This window comes from Pan troglodytes, chromosome 6 (genome assembly GCF_028858775.2).
Source record: "Pan troglodytes isolate AG18354 chromosome 6, NHGRI_mPanTro3-v2.0_pri, whole genome shotgun sequence".
NCBI classification, from domain to species: Eukaryota; Metazoa; Chordata; class Mammalia; order Primates; family Hominidae; genus Pan; species Pan troglodytes.
The window spans coordinates 22,565,660-22,579,698 of record NC_072404.2 but is presented as its reverse complement, the minus strand read 5'-3'; the positions used below and the strand labels follow the sequence as shown (position 1 = coordinate 22,579,698).

At 37.8% G+C, this 14,039-nt stretch overlaps 1 protein-coding gene across 1 annotated transcript in view; it reads right to left on the bottom strand.

Annotated features, from left to right (window-relative positions):
- The window catches only part of TSPAN13 (tetraspanin 13), a 30,785-nt gene that overhangs the window by 2,906 nt on the left and 13,840 nt on the right, over positions 1-14,039 (bottom strand). The window contains exons 2-5 of the mRNA XM_001150657.6: positions 5,186-5,353; positions 4,442-4,522; positions 3,653-3,766; positions 2,449-2,562 (exon numbers count right to left, since the gene is read on the bottom strand). Coding sequence (XP_001150657.2) covers positions 2,449-2,562; positions 3,653-3,766; positions 4,442-4,522; positions 5,186-5,353 — 477 coding nt within the window. The remainder of the gene's footprint in view (positions 1-2,448; positions 2,563-3,652; positions 3,767-4,441; positions 4,523-5,185; positions 5,354-14,039) is intronic.

Genomic DNA, 14,039 nt, shown 5'->3' with positions numbered 1-14,039 from the left:
AATCTCTCCCCTTCCTTGCCCGACTGTTCAGAGAGGGATAGAAAGGAAGGCTACATCCAAAATGCAAAAAGATCAAAACTGGATAATTATTGAACTTCAAGCTTACAAAAGTGCTCATGATTAAGAGGGCACTTTTCAAAGGTAACTTTGATTAGATGTCATCAACTCTGCGGTCTCTAGAACCTACACTCAGTGTGCAGTAGGTCACCAAAATATATTGCTCATAACATGAAAATGTATGTAGAAAAATAAAGTACATATAGAATATGCAATAAGCTGGTACTCACTTTACTAAATATAGAACGGGCAGAAGGAAATATGCCACAATATAAATGATTGTTTCTGAGTAGGTAATTTTAGTAGCTACGTCTAATTTTTCATCTTCATAATTTTTTGTAGTTTCTCAAGTTACTACAAAGAACATATATTAATCATCATAGCTTTTTTCAGATTCTAAATCAATGTTTCTCTCATGGTTTAGGTTTGTTTAAAAGTATAATAAATAGTTCAGGTCAAATCTTTCTATTTCACCTATGAGAAAAAGTTGTCAGCTAAGTAACTGCATCCCTTCAAATTCTGAGAATCTGTGATTCTGTGAATATTGAGCAAAATATAAACTTAAAAAGTGAGAGCCTACCACTATCACTATCTAAAAAACCAGGTTGCATAAGTTATAAAAATCTCTAGCCAGATTTCCAAAGGAGACAGTATGTAAGATATAAAGCAGGATTCCATGAAAGAACACTTTAGAAATCTAAGACTCATGAGTTCTATTTTTAAAGAACTCCTACTTAAAAAATAGCATAACTGAAGGCAGTGTGATCTGATGACAAGAAAACTGGGCTGCTCAAAAGAACTAAATTCTCAAAATAAATTCCAGATATAAAAAAGAAGCCACGTGGCAAAATTCTGATAACTGCTGACTCTAGCTGATGTGTAGAGAGAAATTACTCCAGTTTTTCTCTATCTGTATTTTTAAGTTTTCATAACAAAAATCTATGGTTTTTAAACAAAAGAAGAGAGAAATGCACAGAATTCTTGTCAAGCTGTATATCATTTTTCTAGAATTAATGTCACAACCAACTCACAAGTCAGATAGCTCTTTTCTGAGAAACAGTGAAATGAAAAAATGGTCAGACTAAAGAGGGAAGTCAGAAGGAACTTTAAAAAAATGAATATTGGGCCGGGTGCAACGACTCACACCTGTAACCCCAGCACTTTGTGAGGTTGAGGTCGGCAGATCACTTGAGGCCAGGGGTTCCAGACCAGCCTGGCCAACATGGTGAAACCCTGTCTCTACTAAAAAAACAAAAATTAGCTGGGTGTAGTGGTGCATGCCTGTAACCCCAGCTACTCGGGAGGCTGAGGTGGGAGAATCGCTTGAACCCAAGAGGTGGAGCTTGCAGTAAGCCGAGATTGCACCACTACACTCCAGCCTAAGCAACAGAGCAAGACTCTGTCTCAAAATAAATAAATAAAATAAATAAATAAAAATAAAAAATGAATACTAGGCCAGGCACGGTGGCTCATGCCTGTAATCCCAGCACTTTGGGAGGCCGAGGTGGGCAGATCACGAGGTCAGGAGATCCAGACCGTCCTGGCTAACATGGTGAAACCCCGTCTCTACTAAAAATACAAAAAATTAGCTGGGCGTGGTGGCGGGCGCCTGTAGTCCCAGCTACTCAGGAGGCTGAGACAGGAGAATAGCGTGAACCCGGGAGGCGGAGCTTGCAGTGAGCCAAGATTGTGCCACTGCACTCCAGCCTGGGCGACAGAGCAAGACTCCACCTCAAAAAAAAAAAAAAGAATATTAATCTTGGTCTTTTTTTTTCCTATGCTGTTAATGACAGCCAAATGTACATATTTCATTCTTGATGAGAAAAAAAGAAACTGAACTTGAATAAAATATATGATAAATACACATACATAAATATTGTACTATATATTAATTGCATATTATACACAATACATTATACACATATAGACATTATGCATAGGTTTTAGAAGGCTAGGAACAGGGGAATGAAAAATGGTGTAGGAAGGCAATTTTTCAAGGTGTATCTTTTTATATATGTATGTCTGTGTATTATAGACATTAACATACATATTAAACAATGTGAATGTCCTACCTTTTCCAAATTAAATTTAAAATTATAATTCATCATACAACTGTAGAAATAGAAGAGACCCTAGAGATAATTCAATCTAATCTCACTCATTAGTTCATTAAATTTTACATAAGAAGAGACAGATCAAGCCTTTCACCCAGTCCTAAAGTTGGTGCTATTAATAGACTTGTAAGATCTTCTGATTCTAAACCAAGGTTCCTCTTTTTACAGTGCTAGTTCTCAATGAAAATGCTCACTGATAACAAGAATCAAGGCCCTCTGTCATGCAAAATAGGAATCTCTGTGACAAAGGAGGAAAAATATTGTTATTTGCACATACCTCTGTAAAACTGAAGAACAGGCCAATGCCACCAACAAATCTCAAAACCTCTCCAGCATATTCTCCTATGATTGGAGCACATGGCGAGCACGAGTGGTCACTTTTAACACAGCTCTGCACCAATTAAAGTAAAAAAACCTTTATTTCAAAATACATTTATAAAAAGCCCATAAAAACTGCATACACACAAAATTAGTGTCTAAGAGTATTATATCCAATTTGAGGTCTTGGTTTTTTAGTGTGCAAATCTCTAAGACAGCCCCCAAGACTCCCACCCTCCCCTCTCAATGGTGTACACACCCTATACAATCACTGCTCTTGAGTATGCGTGGAACTTGTAAATATGATAGGACAGTCACTCCATGTTACCTTACATCAGATAAGACTCCATTATGCATTACAAAAGACTCCATCTTAACAGAATGGAGAGATTCTCACAGTGACTTTGATGCTGCCACATTGTGAAAGAGTAACATAGGACCTGAGAGCAGCTTCTAGGTGCAGAGAGAGACCTCCAGCCAACAGGCAGCAAAAAAACAGGGGTGGCCCCACAGCCACAAAGACTGAATTCTTCCAACAACCACTGAGCGTGGGGAGAGGACCCCAAGCTTCAGATGAGGCTGCAGCCTCAGATGACACCTTGATTTCAGCCAGGTAAGCAGAGGACCCAGCCAAGCCAGACCCAGGGAAACTGTGAGATAATAAATGGGTATTTAAAGCCACTAAATGGATATTTAAAGCCAGTGTGTTTCTATTGCTGTGTAATAATGTGTTACGCAGCAACAGAAACATAACACAGACCCCCTACAAGGATATAATCTCACAAAAGAAGCCTCACTGAGGAAATATTCAGCTTAGGGCTCAGAGATGTGATAACAGGAGTTTCCCCAAAATATGAACACATGAACTGACGTACTGTTATTTCTTTCACAACTTGTTCTAGGAAGAGAAGGATGGGAAGAAATTAGGGACAATAAACCATTAGCATCTGTGTCCAATAGGGCCTTGAAATTCTCAACACTCTCTGGAGTGGGTATTTGAGAACAGGCAAATGATATAACAGAGGACATGGAAATATAATGTAAATATATACATAAAATAATTCTGAAAATACAATTCAGCATCAGAAAGTCCATTTCTTCCACATTAATCATTATTTATCTGTAATACATTTCCAAAAACATATATTATACAATGTACTTACAGCCAGACAGGTGTCATTTGGGTTAACACTTCGGAACCCACAGCAGTTTAGATTTCTCTGGATGTCATTTCGAGCACTTGCCGTATTGTTCCAACCAACCTCCAGAAGCTGACCCTAGTAAATGTGTTTAACATATAAAGTGTGTCATCCCTGCAGAAAATGTATAAAGCTGGAGCCTGTAACTTTTAGTACTAAGTGTACCTAAAATAATTTTTATTTTAAAAATCCTTAAAACTTTTCAAAGGCTTATTCCTCAGTTTGCAGCAAAAATTAAGGCACTATTTCTATCCCAAGATTGAAAAACTCCTAATTTTTTACATGCATTTAAAAGAATTTACATGCAATTTAAAAGAAGCACTTGGTTCAAAGGCATAATTCTCAGAGTGTTAACAAGGCAAAAGTTCTGTTGCTCCATGACAGAAACCTGGATTTGTCTACGAATTAGAGCTTGAAAACAGTCATTGCTAGACTGGAACCACAAGCATTCTGGAGCAAATGTTTCATTGCATAATAGTGGGAAAAGATTGGGGGAACATCTTTTAGCCATAGCACTTTTTAACCCAGTGAAAGCAAAATCCGATTTAAAAGGTACCAAAAATGACAACACCTGATGGTGTCCGGCTCCAACCTGCTGCACTAATGCAAAGGGAACAAGAGAGTTTTGCTATCCAGAGTGAAGGTGGCATTCTGTACAAGACGAAATTATTTTATATTCTAATCATTTCTCTCCTTTTTTTCAAACTCATGCTATGTGGTATAATAAAGTAGAAGAAAAAAGTCTTAGCTTACCTGTTGCTCCTGGTTCAGGGCTAAACAAGCGCAAGATACAGAAAACTGAACAATAAATACAAGTAACAGAATAATCATATACTGAGAGTTAGAAGTTAAGGATACTTCTAAATATTCTTAGAATGGCATAAAACAGAGGTACAGAGGTACTGACAACTTTAGAATGCACAAGAAGTAATCAACCCAGAATATAGAACAGATGGCACTTAGAGAAAGTTCAAAAAGGATACACATATTATTATTTTGGTAATACATAGTTGCATCAAATTTATATAGAAAAATATTAGTCATAATTACATAACTAAAAATAGATTAGAATTTCATTCAGAATAAAATAAAAATTCTTACATGTACAAAACAGACATAGGCATAGATAAATACATGTAAGCTTTTTTAATATTAAGTCTAAAAAAAACACTGAAATTCTCAACCAAACATTAATGTGTAAAAAAGGGCCTAGAAGTCACCAAATCAATTCAATTTAACTCTGAATTTACAATACATAAATAGGACTACACTGAACTTGCAGAATATATTCTTCAGGATGTCACAAGGACAGGGTGAGAATATGAAAACATACAATAACATTACCCTAAGAAATGTTTCTAATAGTTCTTGAACAAATATGCATAAGGCTTGCTTGGAGTTGCTTTCTGGCAATAAATTTCCTAGTGATAATATTAAATTAGTTGTAACCATCAAAATAGTCATCAAGAGTAAAATCTTGATTTTTAAAAAGGATACAAAAAATAGCAACACCTGATGATGTTTTACAGCTCCAATCAGACCCACTAAAGCAATCAGGAACAAGAAGATGCCCACTGCAATGACCACGCCGACCACTCGGAGACTGGAAATCAGCCCGAAGCCAATGCCCCACGCAGCAATTCCAATTAGCAGCAGACTAACCAACTGCAAAAACACCCAGGGGGCAGGGGTAGAGGACGAGGGAGAGAAGAGAGAATGGGGAAAATGCCAGTTAATTAAATATCAACAATGTCCTTCAGGCACCTACTTAGTCTCTTACAAATAAGCACTAAAACTTAATACAAGAATACACACAAGATCTCAATAGGCAGTATTGTTTTAACAAATTACATTAATCCCCAGGTGTGCTTTATTCTTGCAAAAGAAAAAAAAGACTGATAATACCCAAAATTCTCACAGAGCCTCAGAAGTCATCTGTTTACTAAGAGCCTAAATGCATGCTACTGAAGATTTTGAAGAAATCACATACGCAAAAACTTCTAGATGCCAAGCTCAGTCCAACATATTGATCTCTTCAAATGGACATCACCTATCTTTCCTTCAAAGCCCAAATGCACTGTAATTTTCTCTGGGAAGCCCTCCTAGTCCCCAGCTGACTAAAGAAATCCCTCCGTTGTCGGGCCGATCTCTGTTCCTGGAACACGGTTCTCTCGTTCCCTTCATCACACATTGTGTTTCCAAGCTTGTCTCTACAGAAGACTGGCAGCAACTTGAGAGTAAGGACCCACATCTTTTCACCTGGCTATACAGCCCCAGAATCTATCACAAGACCGGGTCCCTGGGGAATACTCAAAAACTGCTCATAGAATTGCTGCTGAAATTAACTGCTTTAAATGTCATCATCTATTTTATTAAAAATCATATATAGAGAGATCATTAAAACTTTTAGCAGAATAAAAAGAATGTGAGAGACTTCAGCTATTTAAAGTGAACTAGTATTCTGAGCAAAAAGAAATTATTTGATATGCCAATTGTTTTATTCATATATTTATAAAACAACACTGGTTGAAGAACACATGCCTAGTGGTTATGACCTGTAAAAGTCAAAATGATATTACTTCTTTAAAATCCCACTTAAAAATAGTACGCCACATAAAGATGGTAATTCACTTACAGAAGATGAAGCTTACATAGGTATTAGGGGAGGAGTCGGGGACAGGTTGTTGAACAGGAAGGAAACAGTATCTGCAATCATGAGTCAACCATTTCCTGGAGCAATCTGACAGCATAATACCCAATTAGGAAAAATCAAAACATAAAAAAATATATTTTCTAGCACCATTTAAAAGCCTGATAAACTTTGCTTAGAAATATAAAAATAAATTACCACTTAATCAAATGCATCTTTTTCTGCTCAAATGTGTAAATTTTCGTATGTAATATAATAGTTTGTAAGGTAAATTTTACATCTACTGGTACAGTAAACCTTACATATGTAGAGATACAAGCAAAACTGCTACATGAGCGTCTATTTGTACTCATAGAAATTTTTTTTGTATTTTTTTGCCAAAGAGACAAAACTTGAGAATAAAAGGAACCATCTATAGCATAACATAATCAAATTAGAGAGTTATATGGACTTGGTGGGCTCCACTGCAGCTGGTACACCCAGCAAGCTTTTCTTTTCAGAGGGACAAGGAGAGGCAAAAATTTTCACAAATTTTGCCACTCAGAAATTCGTCTAGTCCTTCTCATTTTCCCAACTGCTCCTTATCAGCAGGCCCATTTGCCTCTGTTTCATTTTATCATACTCACTGACAGTCTTCTCACAACTTCAAACAGTCTTGGACTGAGAAAAAGTCCTCTGCCCCTTCACAAGTGAGCTTATTTCTGACTCTGTGGTATTCAAATTTAACACATTTCCTTTCAGGAGCTGTAAAAGACAGAAGCCTGAAGGAGGTGCGAAGGAAGAAGGAGGGCTGGATGATGCGCGGCAGGAGGGCTATGCTTAGCATCCTTGCTGCATCATGGTACCAAACGCTGAAGATGGTCCACATGTGCAAGACATCAGAGCAGCTTGCTGTATTTCTGTTTCCAGAGAAACAGAACCAATAGGAAATACATCTATATCTACATCTATCTATCTATTGAGTGAAAATCCAACAGTGAAACAGAGACAGAGAGATTTTAAAGAATTGGCTCACATGATTGTCGTGACTGGCAAGTCAGAAATTTGTAGAGCTGGCCAGCAGGCTGGAAACTCAAGCAGAATTCCTTCTTCCTCAGAAAACCTTAATCTTTGTTCTTAAGGTCTTCAACTGATGGGATAAGGCCCACTCACATGATGGAAGGTAATAGGATTTAAAGTCAACTGATTGTAAATGTTAGTCACATCTACAAATATTTTTGCAGCAACATCTAGACTAGTGCTTGACCAAACAACTGGGCACCATAGCCTAGCCAAGTTCACATATAAAATTAACCATCACATTTGCCAACATCCAAGTCCTGGGTGTGATGCATATATCCTAATTCAGTTAAACTCACAGGAAGAACTACATTGTATCTTTTAAGTCTTAGAGCCAAAAAAGATAAGAAGCATGAATAAGGGTATTACTAATAAAATTCTTCTAACCCCATCGTTCTTTAAGATCTTTAAAAGATTCTTTAAATCCTTTTGGGAATTATACTACATCCTTACTATATTACTGAAATTCTTAAATATGAGAATATTAAAAGTTACACCTGCTTAAATAGTAAATTAAAAGTTAATAATTCATCGACAAGTACTTGATGCTATGTGCTAAAAGCCAGAGACAAGACATCCCTATTAGAACAGGGCTTGGCAAACTTTCTCTGCAAACGGCCAGATATTTATTATCAGGCTTTGCAGATCACATGGTCTCTGCCATAACTATCCAACTCTGCCCCTGTACACAAAAGCAGTGACAGACAATATGTAAACAAATGAGCAGGCAGGGCTGTGTTCCAATAACTATTTATACATACCAAAATTTGAATTCATATAATTTTAATGCATCACAAAATATCATTCCTCCTTTTTTTTTTAACTTTCAAAAATGGGAAACCATTCTAAGTTAGCAGGCTGTACAAAAATAGTCAATGAGATGGATCTGGCTGTGGGCTGTAGTTTTCGGACCCTTGCTCTAGAAGTCGGTATAGAAGAGAATGAAAAATTACAATAGGACAAATAATCAAATAATTGCTAACCGCCCCCCCGAGATTTTTTATAAGGCGAGTAAGAGTATAGAACAATAATCTCCCCCTGACACACAAAAAAATTCAGATAAACAGAATAGCCCAGCTGACCCCTCTGTGAATATAATCTTCAGTAGTAAAAGAATAAGTATTTATTATTTATTTATTTTTTATTTTATTTTATTTTTTGGAGACAGTTTTGCTCTCTCACCCGGGCTGGAGTGCAGTGGCGCAATTTCGGCTCACTGCGACCTCCACCTCCCGCGTTCAAGTGATTCTCCCACCTCAGCCTTCCCAGTAGCTGGGATTACAGGCATACGCCACCACGTCCAGCTAATTTTTGTATTTTTAGTAGAGACGGGGTTTCACCATGTTGGCCAGGCTGGTCTCGAACTCCTGACCTCAGGTGATCCACCTGCCTCGGCCTCCCAAATTGCTGGGATTACAGGCATGAGCCACCGCACCCGGCCAAGGATAAATATTATCTTATGTGGTAAAAGATGGAACTAAATTAAGGATCTTTAAAGGAGGTGCTTATCCTAGATTATGAGGTGGGCCCTAAATGTCATAACAGGTATCCTTAAGAGAGAGGCACAGGGAAATTAGAGAGAGACACACACAATGTAGAAAGTGACATAAAAAAAAGAGGCAGAGACTAATGCAGCCACAAGGAATGCCAGCAGCCACCAGAAAATGGAAGACGCAAGAACAGATTCTCCCCCAGGTCCCTGAGAGAGCCTGACTCTGTGGACACCTTGATTTTGGACTTCTGGTCTCCAGGACTGTGAGGGGATAAATTTCTGTTATTTTGAGTCACCATGTTCGTGGTAATTTGCTACAGCAGTCCTAGAAAAGAAATACAGAACAATTCAACTATTTGGAGTTTGACAAATCAGAAGCCTCTCACTGTTAGAGAACCTGCCTGGAATTTTACCATCAGTGGAATCCTTATCATGTAGCTGGGGTGAAGTGTTCTGGTACCCTCATGAGCATCCTCCCAGCAAAGCAAATACATTATCTGCATCATCGTTTCGGCAAAATGAGGAAACTCTTCAATGCTCACTCAGTTGCCAACTAATAGGCTCATTAATAATGAGAATCTATTAATGTAAATGTAAAGAAAAGATCTCTACAACCAAAAAGAGGGGAGAAAACACTAGTTTAGTTCTCAGATTAGGCTTTATGCTATTATTGAGAATGTTATCTAGAATATTCACAAGTACCTCTGTTCTGGTTTTTTTCTTTTCCTGCAGATAGGGGGAAAAAAGAGGCTGCTTCCTTCTACATAACCCTCTGTCCAGGGCATTCCTCACCAAGTTGATTCTGCTGTGTCTTCAATATAGTTTTCAGTTTACCCTAATTACCACTACCAGGCAGTCCTCTAAAACCATCAAAGAGGGTTTCCTATCGCTGCTTTTGCAAATTAACACAAGTGTAGTGGCTTAAAATAACACAAACATATTGCCTTACAGTTCTGGAGGCCGTGTTGGTCAGGTTGTACTCCTGAAAGCTCCAGAAGGAAAATCTGTTTCCTTGCTTCGTCTAGTTTCTGGGGGTTTTCTGCATTCCTTGGCATATAACCCCTTCCTCTGTCTTCAAAGCCAGGAGCATATCATGTTCAAACCCCTCAAATATGCACATCGTTTTTTGACTCTGACCCTCTTTCCTCCCTCTTCCAAGGACCTGTGTGATTCCATAAAGCTCACCCAGATAATCCAGAATAATCTCCCCATCTCAAGATTCTTCATTTAATCACATCTTCAAAGTCCTTTTAGTTACGTAAAGTAACGTGTTTGTAGGTTTCAAGGATTAGGATATGAATGACTTTTTGGAGTGTGTGGTTATTGAGCCCACCACAGAGGGTTCTTGGAACATGGGCAACTGAGCTACCATAGAATCCTTTCAGCTACAAATATTTTAAAACACTGAAAAGACTGTAACATTGTATTTAAATACGTAAGTGAGCACAGAAAAACTACGGGAAATTCCTAGAGGCCAGAAATGAAAGGAGAATCGAAAGCTAGAACTGTAAGCATACAGCTGGTGCTGTGGGGTCCCATGAGCAGGTGGGGAAGGAGTTCCTGGATCAGAACAGTCCCTAACGGGAAAGGATTTAGGTTTCGTAGCAGAGCTAGGAAGTGGAACTGAGACCCTTGCATAACTGGGATCTCCAAAAAGCTGTATTTTCAGTGTCAGGGGTTAGAGAAAAACCACAACAACCTATCCAGAAAGAGAGCAAAGACTTTTCAGTCTCTTCAAAAAGTTTTCAAGAAAGAGAAACACGAGCCTATCAAACAAGAGCCTATCATGCCCATGCTTGCAGTCTAAGAGTACACTGCCTCAGGCATGCAGGAATCCTCAAGACAAACAATTCAAATAAAAGCTGATTACAAGAGGTGACGGCATTTGGGGGAGAAAAGCTCATAAACGCATATCCAAAATTTGCTCAGGAGGGACCCTTCCAAATCCCAGCCCTTACAGGATTCCCAAAGAAAAAAATAAAAACATTGCTGCCAATCAAAAATCACAAAATGACTAAGAAAAAAATTTACCATGAGAGAGATATGACAAATATAACAAAAGAAGGACAAAAGCTCCCAAGAACTTGAGATGACAGAACTAACTGAAGGAGACTAAAACAAAATATTTTAAACTGACTAAAAAGATAAAAGGGGGCTGGGCGCGGTGGCTCACGCCTGTAATCCCAACACTTTGGGAGGCCGAAGCGGGTGGATCACTTGAGGTCAGTTGTTCAAGAGCAGTCTGGCCTACATGGTGAAACTCTGTCTCTACCAAAATATTTTTTAAAAAATAGCCGGGTGTGATGGTGGGCGCCTGAAATCCCAGCTACTTGGGAGGCTGAAGCAGGAGAATCACTTGAACCCGAGGCAGAGGCTGCAGTGAGCCGAGAACGTGCCACCGCACTCCAGCCTGGGCAACAGAGTGAGACTCCATTTCAAAAATAATAATAATAATAAAATAAAATAAAAATATTAAACAGAAAAATAAAAAGATAAAGGGGGAATAAAAACTACTTTAAAAACCCATATTTTTTAAAATGCAAACTTAAAAAAGAGTCACATAAAACAAACCCAATGGTAGGAGAAAGAAGAGAAACTTACAATAGAAAAAATACATAAAGCTTCATTAAAGGAGAGAAAAGTAACAGCCCTTGGCAAAATTATTTAAGAGAAAGGTTAATAATAAATCCTTCCAAATTTTTAAACTGCTAAATACCTATCAAAAAGCCAAAGCAAAAATCACACTCAGTGACAAAAGATAGGAAAGATTATTCTAGCTAATGGTAAGATAAAAATAAATCATAAACATTTTCTCCAAAATTCAGGAATAAGACAGGGTGTGGACTTTCACCACATCTATTCAGCATTGTGGTGGGGTTTTAGACAACTAAGTGTAAATACAAAAGAACAATGGGAAGAAAGAAACACAGCTTTCATTATTCAAAAATTATTAGGAGCATCTACAAAGGAAATCCAAAAAATCAAAAAAAATTAAAATTGGTAAGAACCAGCAAAGTTGCTAGAAACAGAATCAATACACAAAAATCAACAACATGCTGATGCACCAAAAAAAATTTTTTTCATGTACTTTTTAGGATATAATTTGTAATATACCCCCAAAATATAAGATATATATGAAGAAATCCAACAAAAGTAGTCCAAGATCTTCATGAAGAAAATTGTGAAATGTATTTGAAGAACATGAAAGAAGACCTAAAATAAACAAAGAGATAAAGAAGATTAAGGAGAAAAGCTTGTATCTGCTGCACTTTTTCTTAGCCCAGCTGCACTGTCACCAGAACCATGAAGAAGAAATGCTCCTGGTAGTAAATCAGTCCTGTCAGTGGTTCAATCTAACTGTCCTGAATGCCACCTTTGTTGTTGTTTTCACCCATGTCTGCAAAACTTGAGCCTGACTCTACATATTTTGGATATATTTCTTTTTTTTTAAAGTAAAATTAAATAGATTTTAAAAATTTAAAAACTAAATAAGTTAAAAACCATCTAACAAATATCAGAACCTATTATAATGGCCAGGCACAGTGGTTCATGCGTGTAATCCTAGCACTTTGGGAAGCCAAGGCGGGATGCTCACTTGAGGTCAGGAGTTCGAGACCAGCCTGGCCAACATAGTGAAACCCCGTCTCTACTAGAAATACAAAAATCAGCCAGAAATAGCTTGAACCCAGGAGGCAGAGTTTGCAGTGAGCCAAGATCACGCCACTGCACTCCACTCTGGGTGACAGAGCAAGACTCTGTCTCAAAAAAAATAAAATAAAATAAGAGATATGACAAATACCTCATTTTAATGGTTCAGTCGTTAAAGCAGGTAACTGATACAGATCTAAATAAGCCAGCAGCATAGTCTTTGAGAGAGGCAAAATTCTAAGTCAGCAGAGAAAGAGTAGACTTTAATAAGTAGCCTTGTGACAACCACCTTCTCATTTTGAAAACTGATATTATTAATCCCTACCTCAAACCATAAACTCTACTTTAAGCACAACTTAAAAGTATAGAAAATACTTTAATGACTTTGTGGGTAAGGAAAAATTTCTTTGAAACAAGTTTCAAAAAATGCGCATATAACACTGACATGGCATTTACTCTGTTTAAGAAAGTATTATAAGGGTTTTACATTTATTAACTAATTTAATCTTCACAAAAACCCTAAGAGGCAGGTACTATTGCTTCCATTTTCCAGATGGGAAAAGCTGTGCACAGAGTGAGATGTTAAGTAACTTGCCCAAGGTTAGACAGTAAGGAAGGGATAGAGCTGGGATATGAACCCAGGCTACCTGGCTGTAGATCTGTGTTTTTACCTGCCGTACCATCCAACCTGTTACAAATTTAAACTTCTGTACTGTATAGTGAAAAATAGGAGACAAATGTGAGAGACGCCTAGGACTAGGAGAATATATTTCCAGCACACATATTAAAAAATGCCTACAGGCCAGGTGCGGTGGCTCACGCCTGTAATCCCAGCACTTTGGAAGGCCAAGGTGGGCGGATCACCTTAGGTCAGGAGTTCAAGACCAGCCTAGCTAACATGGTAAAACCCCATTTCTACTAAAAATACAAAAAATTAGCTGGGCGTGGTGGCACCCGCCTGTAATCCCAGCTACTCGGGAGGCTGAGGCAGGAGAATCGCTTGAACCCGGGAGGAGGAGGTTGCAGTGGGCCGAGATGGTGCCACTGCACTTCAGCTTGGGCAACAAGAGCAATACTCCATCTCAAAAGTAAAAATAAAAATAAATAAAAAATAAAAATGAATACAAATGAACTTAAGACAAAAAGCAAACTGAAAAGTGGTGAAAGGTAGTAAGAGTCAATTCACTGAAGAAGAATTTGAAAGGCCAATCAACACATGAAAAATGTTAAATCACATCAAAAATCAGGGAAACAAAAATTAAAACAAGGAAATACCATCTCACATGCACTAGACTGGCAAAAACTAAGCCTGATGACACCAAGAATGTAAAGAACCTAAAACTTGTGTACAAGTAGAAATATAAATTGTTGTAGCTACTTTATATAACAAATTAACACCACCTAGGAAAATTATATGTATCCCTTACTACCCCAGCAATTCTGTTTCTAGGTTAATCCCCAAGAGAACACGTATGTACCCAACTAGATATATACCAGGATTC